Source organism: Camelus bactrianus, chromosome 12, assembly GCF_048773025.1.
Source record: "Camelus bactrianus isolate YW-2024 breed Bactrian camel chromosome 12, ASM4877302v1, whole genome shotgun sequence".
In the NCBI taxonomy this organism is placed as follows: domain Eukaryota; kingdom Metazoa; phylum Chordata; class Mammalia; order Artiodactyla; family Camelidae; genus Camelus; species Camelus bactrianus.
The window spans coordinates 14,211,335-14,227,932 of record NC_133550.1 but is presented as its reverse complement, the minus strand read 5'-3'; the positions used below and the strand labels follow the sequence as shown (position 1 = coordinate 14,227,932).

At 40.3% G+C, this 16,598-nt stretch overlaps 1 protein-coding gene across 6 annotated transcripts in view; it reads right to left on the bottom strand.

Annotated features, from left to right (window-relative positions):
• Positions 1-11,342: 11,342 nt before the first annotated feature.
• CSAD (cysteine sulfinic acid decarboxylase) overlaps positions 11,343-16,598 on the bottom strand; it is a 19,920-nt gene continuing 14,664 nt past the window's right edge. For all 6 annotated transcript variants that reach the window (XM_045523633.2, XM_074374787.1, XM_074374789.1 and 3 more), the window contains 7 exons: positions 14,439-14,555; positions 14,292-14,356; positions 13,919-14,000; positions 13,300-13,499; positions 13,100-13,151; positions 12,861-12,950; positions 11,343-12,023 (listed from right to left, as the gene is read on the bottom strand). In XM_045523633.2, the coding sequence (XP_045379589.2) occupies positions 11,850-12,023; positions 12,861-12,950; positions 13,100-13,151; positions 13,300-13,499; positions 13,919-14,000; positions 14,292-14,356; positions 14,439-14,555 (780 nt within the window). In that variant the 3' untranslated portion in view covers positions 11,343-11,849. The remainder of the gene's footprint in view (positions 12,024-12,860; positions 12,951-13,099; positions 13,152-13,299; positions 13,500-13,918; positions 14,001-14,291; positions 14,357-14,438; positions 14,556-16,598) is intronic.

The following is a 16,598-nucleotide window of genomic DNA, read 5'->3' as shown; positions in this document are numbered from 1 at the left end:
GAATGGGTTGGGAAATATTCCCTTCTCTGATTTTCTGAAAGAGTTTATGTAGAATTGGAATTATTGTTTTTTTATTAAATGTATGGTACAGTTCATCAGTGAAGTCACCTGGGGTCATAGTTTTCTTTAGAGAAAGGTTTTTAATTTAAAATTTGAGGGTTTTTTTTTTTAGTACATACAGGATTATTCAGGCTACCTATTTCCTCTTGCATGAGCTCTAGCAGTTTAGGCTTCCAAGGAAGTTATCTAGTTCATCTACATTGTCAAATTTATGGGCAAAAGTTGTTCATAGTATTCCTTTACCATTTTCATATCTGTAACATTTGTCCACTCTCTCATTTCTATTGGTAATTGTGTGTTCCCTTTTTTTCCTGATATGTATTACTCAAGTTTATCAATTTTATTCATCTTCTCAAAAAATCAGCTTTTGGGTTCACTGAGTTCTCTATTGCTTTTCTGTTTTCCCCTTCATTGATTTCTGCCCTGATCTTTTAAACTTCCTTTCTTCTTCTTCCTTTGAGTTTAATTTTCTCTTCTTTTTACAATGTCTTATAGTGGAAGCTGAGGTCCTTCATTTGGGACCTTTTTTCTTTTATAATATAGGTGTTTAGTGCTATAAATTTCCCTCTAAGCACTGCTTTAAGTGCCTTCTGCACACACTGATGTATTTCATTCAGTTCAAAATACTTTCCATTTTCACTTTTGATTTCTTCTTTGTCCTGTGGTGGTTTCAAAGTATGTTATTTAGTTTCCTAATATTTGGGGGACTTTCCAGATAGCCTTCTGTTTTAGATTTCTAACTAAAGCCATTTTGATCAGAGAAAATACTTTGTATAATTGGCATCGTTTTAAGTGTATTGAGACTTGTTTTTTGTCCAGAATGTGGTCTATCTTGTAAATAGTGGGCACTTGAAAAGAAGGTGTATTCGATCTGTTGGGTGTTGGTTACAGTGTTCTAGAAATACCAATTAGGTCAGGTTTTTTGATGGTATTGTTCAAACTTCTGTGTCACTACTGACTTTCTACTTGTTCTCTCAATTATTAAAAGACAGATGATAAAATAACTGTGGATTTTTATATTTGGCTTTAGTTTCACATATTTTTGAAGCTCTTTTTTTAAGTTCATAAACATTTAGGTTATGCCCTCTTAATGAACTGACCTCTTTATCATTATAAAACAGCCCTTTTTATCTCTGGTAAAATACTTTGCTTTGAAATCTACTTTGTCTGATATTAATATATATCACTCTGCCTGTATTTCAATTAGTGCTAGCATGCTATAGCTTCTTCCATCATTTTGTTTTTAACCTATAGGTGTCTTTATATTTAAAAAGGAATTCTTGTAAGAAGAATACAGTTGGGTCTTGCTTTTTTATCCCATGCAATAATATTTCCCTTTTACTTGGGATATTTAAACCATTTACACTTAATATGATTGTGTGTATGGTTTAAATCTACCACCTTTCTATTGTTTTCTATTTGTCCCAACTGTTCTTTGTTCCCTTTTCCCTCTTTTATGTCTTCTTTTGAATTAATTATGACTCCACAGGTGGAATGAATGGCACATTTGACTTCTTGTATTTTATTGTATGTCCTTTCATCATTCTACGTTTTTGCTGTTTTGAGCAAGTCATAGATTCCATTCCCCCTCCTCTCTTGCTGTTTTGGATGTTCTACTATGCTTTTCCATTCCCTTGATAGTAATCTTCCTTCCCAGCACTGATAATCAAATACATATTTCTTCATCATTATTTGAAAATACACCAATTATTTCTTTCACTAAGATGTCTTGCATGACTGGGACATTGTGCTGTACACCAGAAACAGACACATTGTAACCGACGTACCTCAATTTAAAAAAAATCCATTAAAAAAAAAAGATATCTTATTTCCTGCCACTTCCACCTCAGTAAAAGAGATCTGTAGAATATTTTTACTTACCTCTCTCACTCTGCTTCCAATTCCTAGGTTTTGCTGAAATAGTATACTATTTATGGTTCTAGATATAATTAGATGCTTATCAATCTCCATAAACACTCAACAGGATAATATCTTGCCAGGTTTGTTGTTCACAGCTTGTTCTTTCTCCTTTTCATCTTCCTCTATCTTGACTTCTCTGTCATCGAGCCAAAGTTTTCTTGAGTATTTTCCTCAGGTGATATACAGGGTTGATACACTTTCTGAAACCTTTCTATCTCCATTATCTTTCTTTTGCCCTAACAGGTGAACACTTCCTCAGCTGGGTATGAGGTTCCGGGGTAACCATTCTTTTCTCAGTATCCCTACTTCTAGCTTCCAGTGTTACAGATGAAAAGTCCTGTGTCAATCTGATTCCTTTCCCTTTGTAGATAACTTGCTCTTTCTGTCTAGACACTTGAAAATATCTTTCTTTAACCTTGGAATTCAGGAGTTCCATGCTTTGATGTATGCCTTCTCTTTTTGTATCTTCCTGTGTCCTTTCAGCCTGCAAGCTCAGAACTTTCTTCAGATCAGCAAAATAGTCTTCTGTTTCAAAATTATTGCCTCTCTTCCATTTATGCCTTTTCTTTCTTTTGGAACTAATATATTTGAATGTTAGGACTACTGGATCTATTCTCCAAGTCTCATATTTTCCTCATTATTTCCATCTCGTATTATTTGCTCTGTGCTTTGAAATATTTTTCCACTTATTCTTCCAAGCCACTAATTTGAGTCCCGGCAGTGACCAGACTTCTTTCTTTCAATAAATATACTGATTTTTGTTGAAAATAAGACTTTTTAGTTCCAGGAAGTATTTTTTGGTACACTAATTTAATCTCTTTAACTGCTCCTAGTATTTTCCTAAGTTGTCACATACCTCTTCAGTGGTTCCTGTGCTGTCTGGCAGGCAGCAAAACCAACTATAATGACTTCATCCCTGAAGGGCCAAGGCCCTCTGAGTCATACTCTTCCAGAATCCCCACAGTCCTGACCTCTGCTCAGGCACTCTCCAAAGCTGGTCCCCAGGCTCCTGTGGGGTGAGAATGAGGACGCTCCTTATGCTAGCTCCACACCAGGCCTTCCCCATACAATCCCAGGTCCAGGAGCCCACTGGCCCCCGCCGCAATATGGCTAAAGAGAGGTAAGTGTTTGGAGAAGGGAGTGAAAATTCCCTTAGAACAGTGGTTCTCAAACTCAAGCATGCATTAGAATTAGCTCCGGGGCTTGTGAATATGGATGATTGAACAGGAGTTTCTGATTCATTAGGCCTGGGGTGGGGCCGGAGAATTTGTATTACTAACCAGTCCCAGGAAATGCTGATGCTGCTGATCCAGGAACCACACTTTAGATTCCCTGCATTAGAACACACCAAACCAAGCCCTCCTCCTCCTTCTTCAAAATTTTACCTTTTTTTCATGGTAAGGAAATGAATCCAATAGCAGGGAGGTATTGAATCTTCATTTTACTTTGGGTTCTTCAGTTTGTTCACAGTACGACTGAGCTCCATCCAGGGCCCCTCCTCCATCAAAGCCCTCACTGGCCCTTGGAGACCCTGACTCCCCATCTGAGAAGGGCACCCAGGGCAGGATGCCTGTAGGCTGGGCTGAACTGGAACAGAGATGTCAGAGGAAAAGCCTCCTTTGCGCAGGCTCAGGACCCCTTTCACCTGGCCGCACTCTAGTACCCAGAGGGCAGCACTGGAGCTGCCCCAGCCCTCCATCCAGGACCCCTGGGGTCAGTGGGGACATAGGGTAGGAAGTGCCTGGAAAGGGGGTGCACTGCAAGGCAGAGTGACCTGTGGCCATCCTCCTGCAGGCTGTGGGACTTCTAAGCCTCCATAACCAGGTGAATCAATTACTATATCTCTTCTTATATATATCTACATATATCGCATTATTCTGTTTCCCTGGAGAACCCTGACCAGTACAATGGTCATTTAGGTTGTTTCTACTTTATAGCTATTATGAATAATGCTGCTATAAACATTTGTGTGCACATTTTTGTGTAGATGTATGTTTTCATTTCTCCTGGGTATATACCTGGGAGTGGATTGACTGGGTCATATGATAACTCTATATTTAACCTTTGAGGAACTGCCAGACTATTTTCCAAAGTGGCTGCACCAGGTTACAATCCCACCAGCAGTGTATGAAGTTCCAACTTCTCCACATCCTCACCAACACTTGGCTATTTCTCTTATCATAGCCATCTTAGTAGGTACAAAACGCTATACGGCTGTGGTTTTGATTTGCATTTCCCTGATGACTAATGATGTTGGGCTTACTGTCGTGTGCTTATTGGCCATCTGTGTATCTTCTTTGGAGAAATGTCTATTCAGATCCCTTGTCCACTTCCAACTGGGTTGTTTGTTTTTTTTTATTATTGAGTTGTAAGAGTTCTTCATCTACTCTAGATGTAAGTCCCTTATGAGATACATGATTTGCAAATATCTTCTTCCATTCTTTAGGTTGTCTTTTCACCTCCTTGATGGTGTCTTTTGAAGCACAGAAGTTTTAAACTTTGATGAGGTCCAACTTACCTATTTTTTTCCTTCGGTTGCTTATGCTTTGGATATGTAAGAAGATTTTGCCTAACCCAAGCTCACAAAGGTTTACTCCTCTATTTTATTCCAAGAATTTTATAGTTTCAGCTTACATGTAGTTCTATGATTTATTATGAGTTCATTTTTGTGTATAATATGACAAAGAAGTTCAACTTCATTTTACATGTGAATATCCAGTTGTCCCAGCATCACTTGTTGAAAAGACTATTCTTCCCTCTAATGAATTGTCTTGGCATCCTTGTTCAAAACCAATTAAGTGTAAATGTGAGGGTTTATTGCTGGATTCTCAATTTATTCCACTGATCTGTACGTCTATTCTGTAGACCACATTGTCTTGATTACTATAGCTTTATAGTAATCAAAGCTTCCATTGTAATCAAAGTTCCGTCAGGACATGCTACTGTCTCAGCACTGATGTATGACAGTATGCACTGAATACTGCCAATTCAGGAAACTCACTAAAGCTTTGGTGTCCCAGGTTTTTATTGGAGCTTCATTATATAGCCCATGTGGTTGAACTCAGTCCCCTGTCCGCCTCACTCCCCTAACCCATGGAGGTCAGGCTGACATAATGTGGTCTAAGGAACCCAGCATGAGTCACCTTGTTAGCATAAACTATCAGGTGTGGTCTGAGGGGCCCACCTCCTATTCCTAGGCTGCAGAGAACTTTTGTCAGGAATGGATATTGGATCTTATGTCTTTTCAGAATCTATTGAGATGATAGTATTGTTTTTCTTTTTCAGTCTGTTAATATATTGAATTGCACTGATTAATTTTTGAAAATTAAGCCAACCATGAATTCTGGGGGTAAACCCTACATAATCATGGCATAATAATATTTTTCTATATTGTTAGATTCAATTTGCTGTACTTGTTTTAAGAATTTTTGTATCTATGTCATAATGGATATTGTTCTATAAATTTTTTCTTATATTTATATGGTTTTCATATCATATTCATATTTGGTGCCACATTCTAGGTAACCAGACACATCTCAATAAATTTTAAAGAATTCAAATTATGAAAAGTATATTTTCTGACTATAATACTTAAAATTAGAAATTGGTAAGAGAGATTTGGACAGTCCCCAAATGTACAGAATTTAAAAAACACACTTCTTTATAACCCTTGGATCAAAGTATAAATGAAAAGGGAAAATAAAAACATTTTGAACTAAATGAAAATAAAAACATATCAAAATTTATGAGACAAAGCTGAAGTGGTACTTAGTAATTTACATCACTGAACACCTATATCTGAAAAGAAGAAACATCTAAAATCAATGTCCTTTATAAACTGGAAAAAGAAGAGCACATTTTACCCAAAGGAGTTAGAAGAGAAAATAGTAAAGATTAGGGGAGAAATCAATTAAGTAGGAAACAATTAAGAAACTCAGTGAAAAATAATACAAGTTTTTAAAATTTTAAAAATAAATTTTAAAATCTTTAATATTTTTTAAGTTAATAAATTTTAAAAAAAAGAAAGAAAAAGAAACTCAGTGAAACCAAAGCTGGTTCTTCGAGAAGATTGATAGCAATAAACTTTTAACTAAACTCAACAGGAAAAAGAGAGAAGACACAAATCATCTGTATCAGGAATGAGAGACGTAACAATACTACAGATTCTACAGTTACTAAAAGGATAAAAAAGAAAACATGTTTATATCAATAAATCCTACAATTTAGATGAAAATAGACAATTTTTTGAAAGACGAAAGCTACCAAAGTTTAGTCAAGAAGAAATAACCCTTATCTACAAGATAATTGAATATGTAGCTTAAAATCTTCCCCAAAAGAAATCCCAGTGTCGTTACCTGGAAAGCACCACCCTCAGGTATCTCTTCCCTGGCAGAAGGGCACAGCACCACACCACCTCCGATTGACAGTAGAAACATTTAAACCTCTGAGCCAATTTTAAAATGTATGTGGGTATAAGATAAAGCTAAAAAAAAAAAAAAAAAGCTACAAACTAAGGAAATGTGCAAGTTAATTATGTTGGCACCAGAGAATTTGCTAAAAATGCACTTCAGGAATTTTTCAAAACTAGGCCATTAGACTACTGGATTCCTCTAACATGTGGAAACTGGATCTCGAGAACTAAAAAAGTCTCAGTCTAGGAAAGAAAGCACAGAACTGTTGCATTTGGGGGATAAAATTAAAGAGATGGTGGCTTGTGCAAACAAATGGTATTCCTCTTTAGAATAAAGTACGTCTTTTGCTTAAGAGACAGACACTTTTATTTATTTTTTTAAAGTTTTCTTTAAAAATTTTTTTTTCTTTTTTAAATTTTATTTTATTTTATAATTTTTTGGGGGGGAGGGTTTACTTATTTATTTATTTATTTTTAGAGGAGGTACTGGGGATTGAACCCAGGACCTTGTGTATACTAAGTATGCGCTCTACCATTTGAGCTATATCCTCCCCCAACAGACACTTTTATGACCTTGTCAAGAACTTTAGCTTTGCCCAGCCTCAGCTGCCTTATTTGTAAAATACGGGTTAAAAAAATCTGTCTAAAGGCCAAGGTTGTACCAGATGAGTACTTGTGCTGGCCTTTCAACTCCAAGACCTAAAATTCAGGGTCTGTAAAAGCATTGCCATCTTTATACAAAACCCAATCTGCAGGGTTCCTCTTCTCCACTTAACATAAAAAAAAAAAAAAAAAAAAAAAAAAAAAAACTCTCTAGAAAAAGAGATAAATCAAACAAGCACCCCAACTCTGTACCTTACCCCCACCTACCATCCCAGGTTATCAATCCATTCTTTCTACTGCCCCTGTGCTAGCTCCCAGGGGAACATCATTTTCTCCTTTGATGCTCTGGCCCTTTGTTTCCCTTCGCACAGTAAAGGTGGGCTGGGAGATGCAAAGGGATGTTAGTTTAAATTTTTAAAGTACACAAATATATCCAGTAGCAATGAACACACCTGGTGCCTAGACTGTGTTTTCTAACTACCATTCTCCACTAAAAGGAATCAGGGCTCCCTGAAGACACGGCTGATTGCAAGACTGGGGCAGAGAAGGGACAAGATAAGCCTGGAAGATTTTTGTTGTGCCAGAAAGAAAGAAAGACAGTGCTTTAAAAAAAAAAAAAAAAAAGTCATGTCAAAAAGACATGGGAGGGGGAGGGAGAGGGTATAGCTCAGTGGTAGAGTGCGTGTGTAGCCTGCACGAGGTCCTGGGTTCAATCCCTGGTGCCTCCACTAAAAATAGCAAATAAATAAACCTAATTACCCACCCCCAAAATTAAGATAAAAAAATAAAAGGACATGGGAGCCAGATAAAATGGGCTCTCTATGGTCAAAACTAGGACAACTGAGCATTACAAATAAGTTAAGGATAGAAATGGATTATAAGTTACTGAATAAAACAAGGGTCCATATTGACAATAAATATATGACTAGATGAATAACGAGAAAGGAAGGCTCTTCTTTATAGCTGAATGCCAACTGATAAAAGAGAGAGAAGGTTCGGGTTAGAAAACCACCATTTTGCAACCATCATGATAAACACTGTCTTGGGCAAGAATCGTGAGTGGATACTAAATCTAGGTAGGGAAAATATGAAGAGGAACAGAACATTTGCAAAATCTCAAAATGCCTCCTCACAGATTATTAGTTGCAAAGGGCATAATAATGAAAATGCTGGGGAGAAATCAGACACCGCCTTGACCACTTTTGACCGTGATCAGAATTACATCACCAGGAAGGAGCAGATGGACACTGTGGACCTTGTGATGTGCTCCTCTGAAAAGGACACACATGACTTAAGTCATATTCCAGCTTGGAATGCGCACCCTACATCCAGTCAAAAGGAAGCATCAGGAGAAAACAAACTGATGAACATTCTATAAAATAACTGGCCTGTATTCTTTAAAAATGTCAATGTCATCAATGACAAAGGAAGGCTGAGGAACTATTTTAGATCAAAGGAGACAAAAAGACATGACAACAAAATGCAGTACGTGATCCTAGACTGGGATCTCGTACTGGAGAAGGGGAAAATGCCATAAAGAGCATTGTTGGGACAATCAACAACTTTGGAATATGGACTTTAGATGAAAGTGTAGCATGGGGGGGGGGAGGTGAGGATATAGCCTGGATTCAATTCCCAAGACCTCCATTTAAAAAAAAAAAATGTAGTGTCAATGTTAAATTTCCCAAATCTGATCAATGTACCATGGTTAAGATAATAGTCTTGTTCTTAGGAAATATGCACTAGAGCATTAACACATACAGGGGCAGACTGCATGCAAACAACTCTCAAATGGCTCAGAAAAAAACTAAGTTATAGTACATAACTAATTATAAAGAAAACTTGTCAAAATGTGAAAGTTGATAAATTAAGGTAAAGAGTATATAGAAATTCCCTGTAACTTTTTTTGCAATTTTTCTATAAGTTTCAAATTATTTCAAAATAAAAAGTTTTTTTTAAGGTACATCAACAGAAGAGAAATAGTCAAATGAGGACCTAGGGCGCATTAGAACAGTCCCAAGTGTCCAGTCAAATTCTGACTTTCCTGCAGCTTGCTCCCTTTCACCCACTCTCCTAAAAAGACTCTCCCTCTAGCCTCCAGTGCTGCCACCTCAGAGGTGCTCCACCCAGCTTTTAGCGCCCCAGTCCTTGGTTTACCACCCTTGAAGGCATTGTCTTCCTTCCCTAGCCATGTGGAGGCTGGCCTCTTGAATATTTTGACCTTTTTAAACAAAAACAGAAACAAAAAGCCCATTCCAACGTTGTAACCCACCCAGGTGTTCCCAACATCCTTGTTTCCTATTTGATGGAAATATGATTTCCCCAGACCAAGGGCAAGATGGGTGACCGAACCTGTGGCGGCCTTCGCCCTTCCTGCAAGCGGTAGGTCCACAGCATATGGTTAATACCATGGCCTGATACTCACACACCTGTGAGTTATGTACACCTGTCAACAGAAGCAGGCTAGGCCCATGGTTAAGAGACAGAGGAAGATGGTCTGAAGCTGGCTGTAACTCCACCACATAAAAGTTACGCGACTAAGAGCAAGTCAACAAGTACCTGGAGCTCATTAACCACTCACTCAGCATTACCCACCTAGTCAGTACCAGACGCCATTCTGGGAGGCAGCAATAGAAAATCTCTGCTCTGAGCTTACATTCTAGTTGGGCGAGACAGGGAGAGGAAAAGTAAGTAAGTAAATAAGTGAGTGAGTAGGGATAACTAACTAAATCATACACAAACAAATACAGAGTATGCCAGATGCTTATTACATGCCATGGAGAAAAACAGGGCAGGTAAGGGAACAGCAAGGGCAAGAACAGAGGGTGAAAATGTAATTTTAAATCAAAAATTCAAGGAAGGCTTCACTAAGGTGGTGACATCTACACAAAAATCTAAAGACAATGAGGGAGTGACCATGTAGATGGATGAACACTGAGGCCAAAGGGGACAGCAGGTGCAAAGGCCCTGGGGCAAGGCCAGGCCTCGGATGAGGGATGACTGCTTCAATCAGATAGGCTCTCTGAAGGCAGGGAAAGGAATTACACACAGCAGGAGCTCAGTAAAAGTTGATAGGAGAGAGGAAGCAAGAAAGAGACTACCATGTTGGATTAAAAGATTTTGAGGCTGAATTTTGGGGTTGGAGGAAAAGAAGCATCAGTTCGATAAAGCTGGGGAAGAATAGGACATGAACTGACTTTATGTCCTGTCTTTCTAGCCTTCTCTTAAAAATAATCTCATCTCAGATGGAGATGACTCAAGGAATTTGAAGATTTCATTTTGGTTTTTGCTTTCCGGCTTTGCTTTGAGTTGAAAATAGGATTTTTTTTTTTTTTTTTTTTTTTTTTTTTTTTTTAGTTTGCCTTTTTTACTATGTTTAAGATATTTCTCAGATAAATGGAACTCTTAAAGATTAGGGCCTGGCATTCAAATTATTAATACTCTCAAAACAAATTTATTATTTGGAAGAAATCAGATACTATTTCTAACAAGAATAACAAGTTCATAGGGGAACTATTAGTAATTTATGAGTAGAAAACCTTTTTTCCCCCAAATGGTCAAGAGAACTGGGTTTGAGATTTAGATGTTCTTTTGCTATGGTTTATACAGTCTGTGTTGGCCTCTTCAAATAACTTTGGATGACTTTTACATGACCATGTTATTGTTTTCATAAATGGTATTTTTAGGAATTGGAAATAACAAAAAGTTCTGGTTAGACTTGCTACTTGTCCTGAATAACTTGTGTAGCTAAATGCCTCTTTCCTAAAAAGTGACTGAGAAGCAACACCAGCCCAGGACTGTAAGTGTCAGACAGATGGTTTTATGTAAGACAGCAGCAAGAACAGAAGATTGACAGTGGTTGGTTTGGTTGCAGGGCTTTTTTTTAAATTTTTTAACTTGGTTTCTGGTGTTTAAATTACAGAGGGAAAATTCTTATTTTTTTGATGTATGTGTGAAGATTTTTCAAGACAAAGTTCTGGTCTTAAGATACAATCAGTGCCCATTTTGTTTTCAGTGTCATTAAATTATGATTAATTTTAGAATGACTCCACTTTTGGTCTTTTTCCTCCTGCTAAAGATTTTGAGGAATTTTCCCCTCCTATTTTTAGCCTCTCTTACACCTGGCTTAATTTTTTTGTTTGGAGGGAAGGAGGTAATGAGGTTTGTTGGTTTGTTTATTTAGTGGAGGTACTGGGGATTGAACCCAGGACCTTGCGCATACTAAGCATGCACTCCACCACTGACTATACCCTCCCCTACCCATACCTGCCTTCAAAAGAAGAAGAAGAAATTTGCATTCTCTACATTTTGGTTGAAAGGCAACAAACTTCAAAATGTACCAAAATAATATAGCTGAAATTTTAACTTTATTATTTTCCTATTATAACTAACAGATAATCATTTTATAATAAAAGAAGGGAGCAAAAAATGTATAAAGAAGTTAATTTTTAAATTGCCTTTAATCCCATCCCAGAGAAAACTATTAATATTTGGGCATCTTTCCTTGCATCAGTCTTTTCCTATGTATTTTTGAATACGGCTCTCAAACATTACTATATATAAAGTCTTATATGCAGCTTTTTCAACATAACATTATATTAAAATTATTTTTCTCATATCTATAAAAACTCTCTTTGTAAACATAATTTTAGTGGCAGAGTAATACTCTATCATATGGATAGACCATCATTTATTTAAACATTATCCTAACATCAAATATTTAAAGAAGTGGGTTGAAGCACATAACTAAGATATTTTTGTTTTCTAGAAAGGCTGTTCTTAAGAACACAGGGAGGGGAATACACGGAGATGGTGAGGGTAGGGGGTGTCCAGGCCAGCATGGATACGGGGAGGCTCAGAGGTCCTGGCCCAGCCGTTCCAGCTCGTTCAGCAGGAAGTCCATATCAGCCCGCGTCAGCGCAGGGTTGGCCACGACCATGCGAAAGAAGTTGCCGCAGGAGCCGTGGGGCTGGTAGCCAATCATCATGGAGCCCTTCCTCACCATGCGCTCCTTGAGAACCGGGGCCACCTGTGGGAGGCGAGCTTCCCGCTGCAGCTGGGGGCCGGGTGAAGGGGCAGGCATCTCCCTCCCCCTAGCTACCTTGCAGAGGTAGCACTCCTTGCTCAGATCCAGCCGGCTGCCCCCTGCTCTACCTGCTGTATTCTCTCCCACCTCCTCGTCTCCAAGTTGTCACATGGGCCATTTTCTGCTAAATCCTGACTTTTCACTGATTCTCAACACTGCTTTTTCAGGTTAAATTCAAGCCTTCATCATCCTTAACACCTTCTTCTCCCCTTTGAATCCCTGTAATATTTTTGCTCTGTACCCTGTGATCTAATATAGAATTTCCAAGATTGCAATGAACACAGTTTTCAAATAGGTAACTCTTATTTTCTAAAATAATGACTTCTTAAAGGCAAAAACATTCTTGTCCTTTTGGATAACTGAAGCACCTTGTACCAATCTATCCTTAGGGACCAAGAAACATCTCCTGGCCTGACAGGGTTGTTTCTGACCCCAGTATCAGTGAGTAAAACTTCTATGATCCTTCTGCCTCACATCTCTGTCCTGGGCCTCAGCTCCCAGAAGAACGCCCTACACAGGGTCTAGGTACTGCACACTGGTGACTTCTCCTGTAATGCCCCTCTCTGACTCTTCTTACTTTCCAGCAGCACACCTCATTCCTCATCCCCACACTCACGGAAATGAGGACAAATGGGTATCGTCTTCCAGTTCACGTCCGCGCCTCAGGAGCAAGACTAGCAAAAGGACCTGCCAAACCACTCACAGCCAGCAGGGGGCAGAAGCGCACCAGCTGCATCGGTTCCCCAACCCGTCAACCAGCGCCGGGAGGAGAAAGCCTACCTTAGCCAGCCTTTCACTGTAATCCGGACTCCCCTTCTTACCCCGCAGACTGGGGGGCACGAACCAGAAACACACGTTGACAAATTCAGGCTGGGAGGAATGAGGGAGGGGAAGGTATAAGCTGACGAAGGAGATCCGTTCCCCTCTCATCACCCCTCTTCCCCATCAGGGCTTTGTGTGTGAGACAGGCTGGGGGTGGGTGGGCATGGGGATGCAAAAGGGCACAAGAATGGTCATACCTCCATGACCAGCTCAAACCCTTCCCGCTTCTTCAATTCCTCCACCAAGTACCTGCGAACAGAGTGAGAAATCACAGGTGGAAGAGGTAAGACAGAGATTCAGAAACAAGAGCGACCCAGAAACTGAGCCGAGAGATTCAGGAAAGGGGAACAGGGGATGGACCCCGGGGGAGGGGAACTGGGACCACCCCTACTCCTACCGGGCAAGAGCAAAGGCCTGGTCGACACGCCGCTCCAGCCCCTGCCCGCCCTGTGCCTTCCACATGAGCCACAGCTTCAGACAGTCCACACGGCGGCCACACTGCACCACCTTGTCTCCAGTATCCAGAGCCACATCGTAGAACTTGTCCTGCTGGAAGAGGTAGCTGGCCTGGGACCCGTGGCAGCGCTTGAGTAGGTTCTGTGGAGGGTAGGGAGACAGTCAGACCCCACCCTCTCCACAGAGGTTTCCTCCAGGGCTGCACTGGGGGACTCAGCTCAGCCCACGAGTGTCTTTCCCTGGAACCAGGCAGCACTGATGGGATGGCTGCCAGCTGATGGAAACTCCTTTCTCTGGGTTTTCTCCCAAAACTCAGAGTTCTTCCCAAATGACCCAGGATCCCTCTGATTACAACTTAAGCTGGGAAATTTTAAACTTGCATGAAGACAGCGGGAGGGAGGGAGCCCACTCCAGGGGATTAGAGGGGTCACAGATACTTGGCTTCAGATGGATGGTAAGAAGAACACAGTAAGGCCAGAAGCCCCTGTCAGGTGGAACAGAAGGGAAGACAGAGATCCAGGGTGGGAGGTGGGGCCAGGGCGGGGCAGGGGCAGACCCACCGAGGTGTCCCGGAGAAGAAGAGCTGAGCACTGCAGGCCTGCGGAGAGGAGCTTGTGGGGATTCCAGGCTACGGAGTCAGCCCTAGGGTGGGCACAGCAAAGCTGGGTCAGCTGGTTCCCCCTTGAGGTGCCCAGGCAGAACGCCCCACTCTTTCCAAATATCCAGGAAAAGAGGTTTTAGTCTCACTCAGCTCGGCAGTCAGGAAGAATTCCCAAATATAATGTCTGACCTCCCAGCCCTAGTTAACCATCTCTCCAATCCCCCTCCCGCCAGCCTCCCTCCCCTACTCCCAGCCGAGCTCCCCAGGCCATGACTACTCTCTGGATCAAGGATTTGAAGGGTGAGATTCAGGGAGTAGGGGGCCGTACACACCTCTGGATCCCATTCAGGAGATGTCTGTGTGTCTGTGACAGCAGGACGCTCCCACCCCAGGCAGCCTGTGGAGCAGAAGGAACAATGTGCGCCTTGGCCTTGGCCTCAGCCCAGCCCACCCCACCCTCAGGACCAAGTCCCACTCACATCCACGTGCAGCCACAGCCCATGACGCTGGCACACATCAGCAATTGCCTCCAGGGGGTCAAAGGCCCCCAGCACAGTAGTGCCAGAGGTGGCACTGACCAGGAAGGGCACAGCACCCTGTGACAAAAATGCAGAGGGAGAAAGAGGCAGTGAAGTTATCTCAAAAGCTACCCAGAGCCTGGTGCTGAGACCCAGCTCTACACTCTTTGTGTGCCTGACCTGGGCCCTTTAAACTTTACAATGTGTTATTGTCCCCTTTAATTTGCAAGTGAGGACACAGAGTCAAAGCTGCTAAGACAGTTGCCCCTAAGCAGAAGCTGCAGGGATGGAATTCAAACCCAGGTCTGTCTGATGGTCTATTTCCAAAGCTCATACTCTTTCAAAAAAATGGAATGCCTCACTGGAAGATCAAAATGCTATTTAAAGTATCCTAAATGTATAAAAGTTCATGAAGAAATTGAATTAGTGTTGAAAAAACTACCACAAAGGAAAGCGCAGGCCCAGATGGCTTCCCTGATGAATTCTACAAACATTTAAAAAAGAATTGATACCAGCTCTTCATGAACTTCCAAAAAACAGAGGAGGGAGCACTTCCGACTTTCCATAAGGTGAGTACTACCCTGATACCAAAACCGGACAAAACGTCACAAGAAAACTACAGAATATATCTCTCATAAATAAAGACATAAACATCTACAAAACACTAGCAAACCAAAATCAGCAACACATAAAAAGAATTATATACCATGACAAAGTGGGATTTGTTCCAAGAGTGCAAGTTTGGTTTAACATCCAAAAATCAATGAATGTAATACATCCCATCGATAGAATAAATGGGGAAAAACACATCTCAATGTAGTCTATTGGTCATCTCAATAGACAAAGAAAAACATTCAGCAAAATCCAACATTCTTTCATAATAAAAACACTCAACAAAGTAGGAATTGAAAGGAACTTCCTCAACCTGATAAAGAGCAAAACAAAAAACCCACAGCTAACATCATAACGGTGAGAGACTGAAAGCCTTCCGCCTAAGATCAGGAATAAGACAAGGGTGTTCACTCTTCCCACTTCGACTCAACACTGTGCTGAGGTTCTAGAAGGGCAAATTGGTTTAAAAAAATAAAATAAGAGGCATCCAGCTTGGAAAAGAAAAAAGCAAAATTATTTCTATTTACAGATAACATGATACTTTACTTAGAAGATCCCAAGGAATCCACTAACAAAACTATTAGAATTAAACGAATTCAACAAGTTTGTAGGTACAAGACCCATATTCAAAAATCAGTTGTGGGGGTAGGGTATAGCTCAGTGGCAGAGCACATGCTTAGCGTGCACAAGGTCCTGGGTTCAATCCCCAGTACCTCCACTAAAAAATAATAAATAAACCTAATTACCTCTCCTCCACACACACACAAAAAAAGTCAGTTGTATTTCTATACATTAGCAGTGAACAATCCAAAAATGGAATTAAGAAAACAATTTCATTTACAAGAACATCAAAAAGAATAAAATACTTACGAATAAATTTAACAAAAGACGTTCAAAACATACATTCTGAAAACTACAAAGCATTGTTGAAAGTAATCAGTGAAGACCTAAATAAATGGAGACATTCCATGTTCGTGGACCTGCACACTGAACACAATCCCTATCAAAATCCCAATTGGCTTCTTTGCAGAAACTGACAAGCTGATCCTAAAATTCAAATGGAAATTTAAGGGACCCAGAACAGCCAAAACCATCCTGAGAGAGAACAGTTGGAGGACTCACAGTTCCTGATTTCAAAATTTACTACCAAGCTACATTAAGACAATGTGGTCTATAGGACAGGCCTGCAGATCAATGGAACAGACTGAAGAATCCAGAAATAAATCCTCACACTTACTTACTCAACGGATTTTAACAAGGATGCCAAGACAACTCATTGGGGAAAGAAAAGTCTTCAAAAAATAGTATTGTGACCATCTGCATGTGAAGATACACACACACACACACGTGTATATATACACACATATGTACACACACATTTACACCTAAATACATAATGGAGGTATTTTCATACTAATAAATATATTCCCACCTTACTGTTTTAAATGGCTACATACTCCTCCAGTAGCAGCAGCAGAGGCAGCTAATATTTATATAGTGCTTCACTGT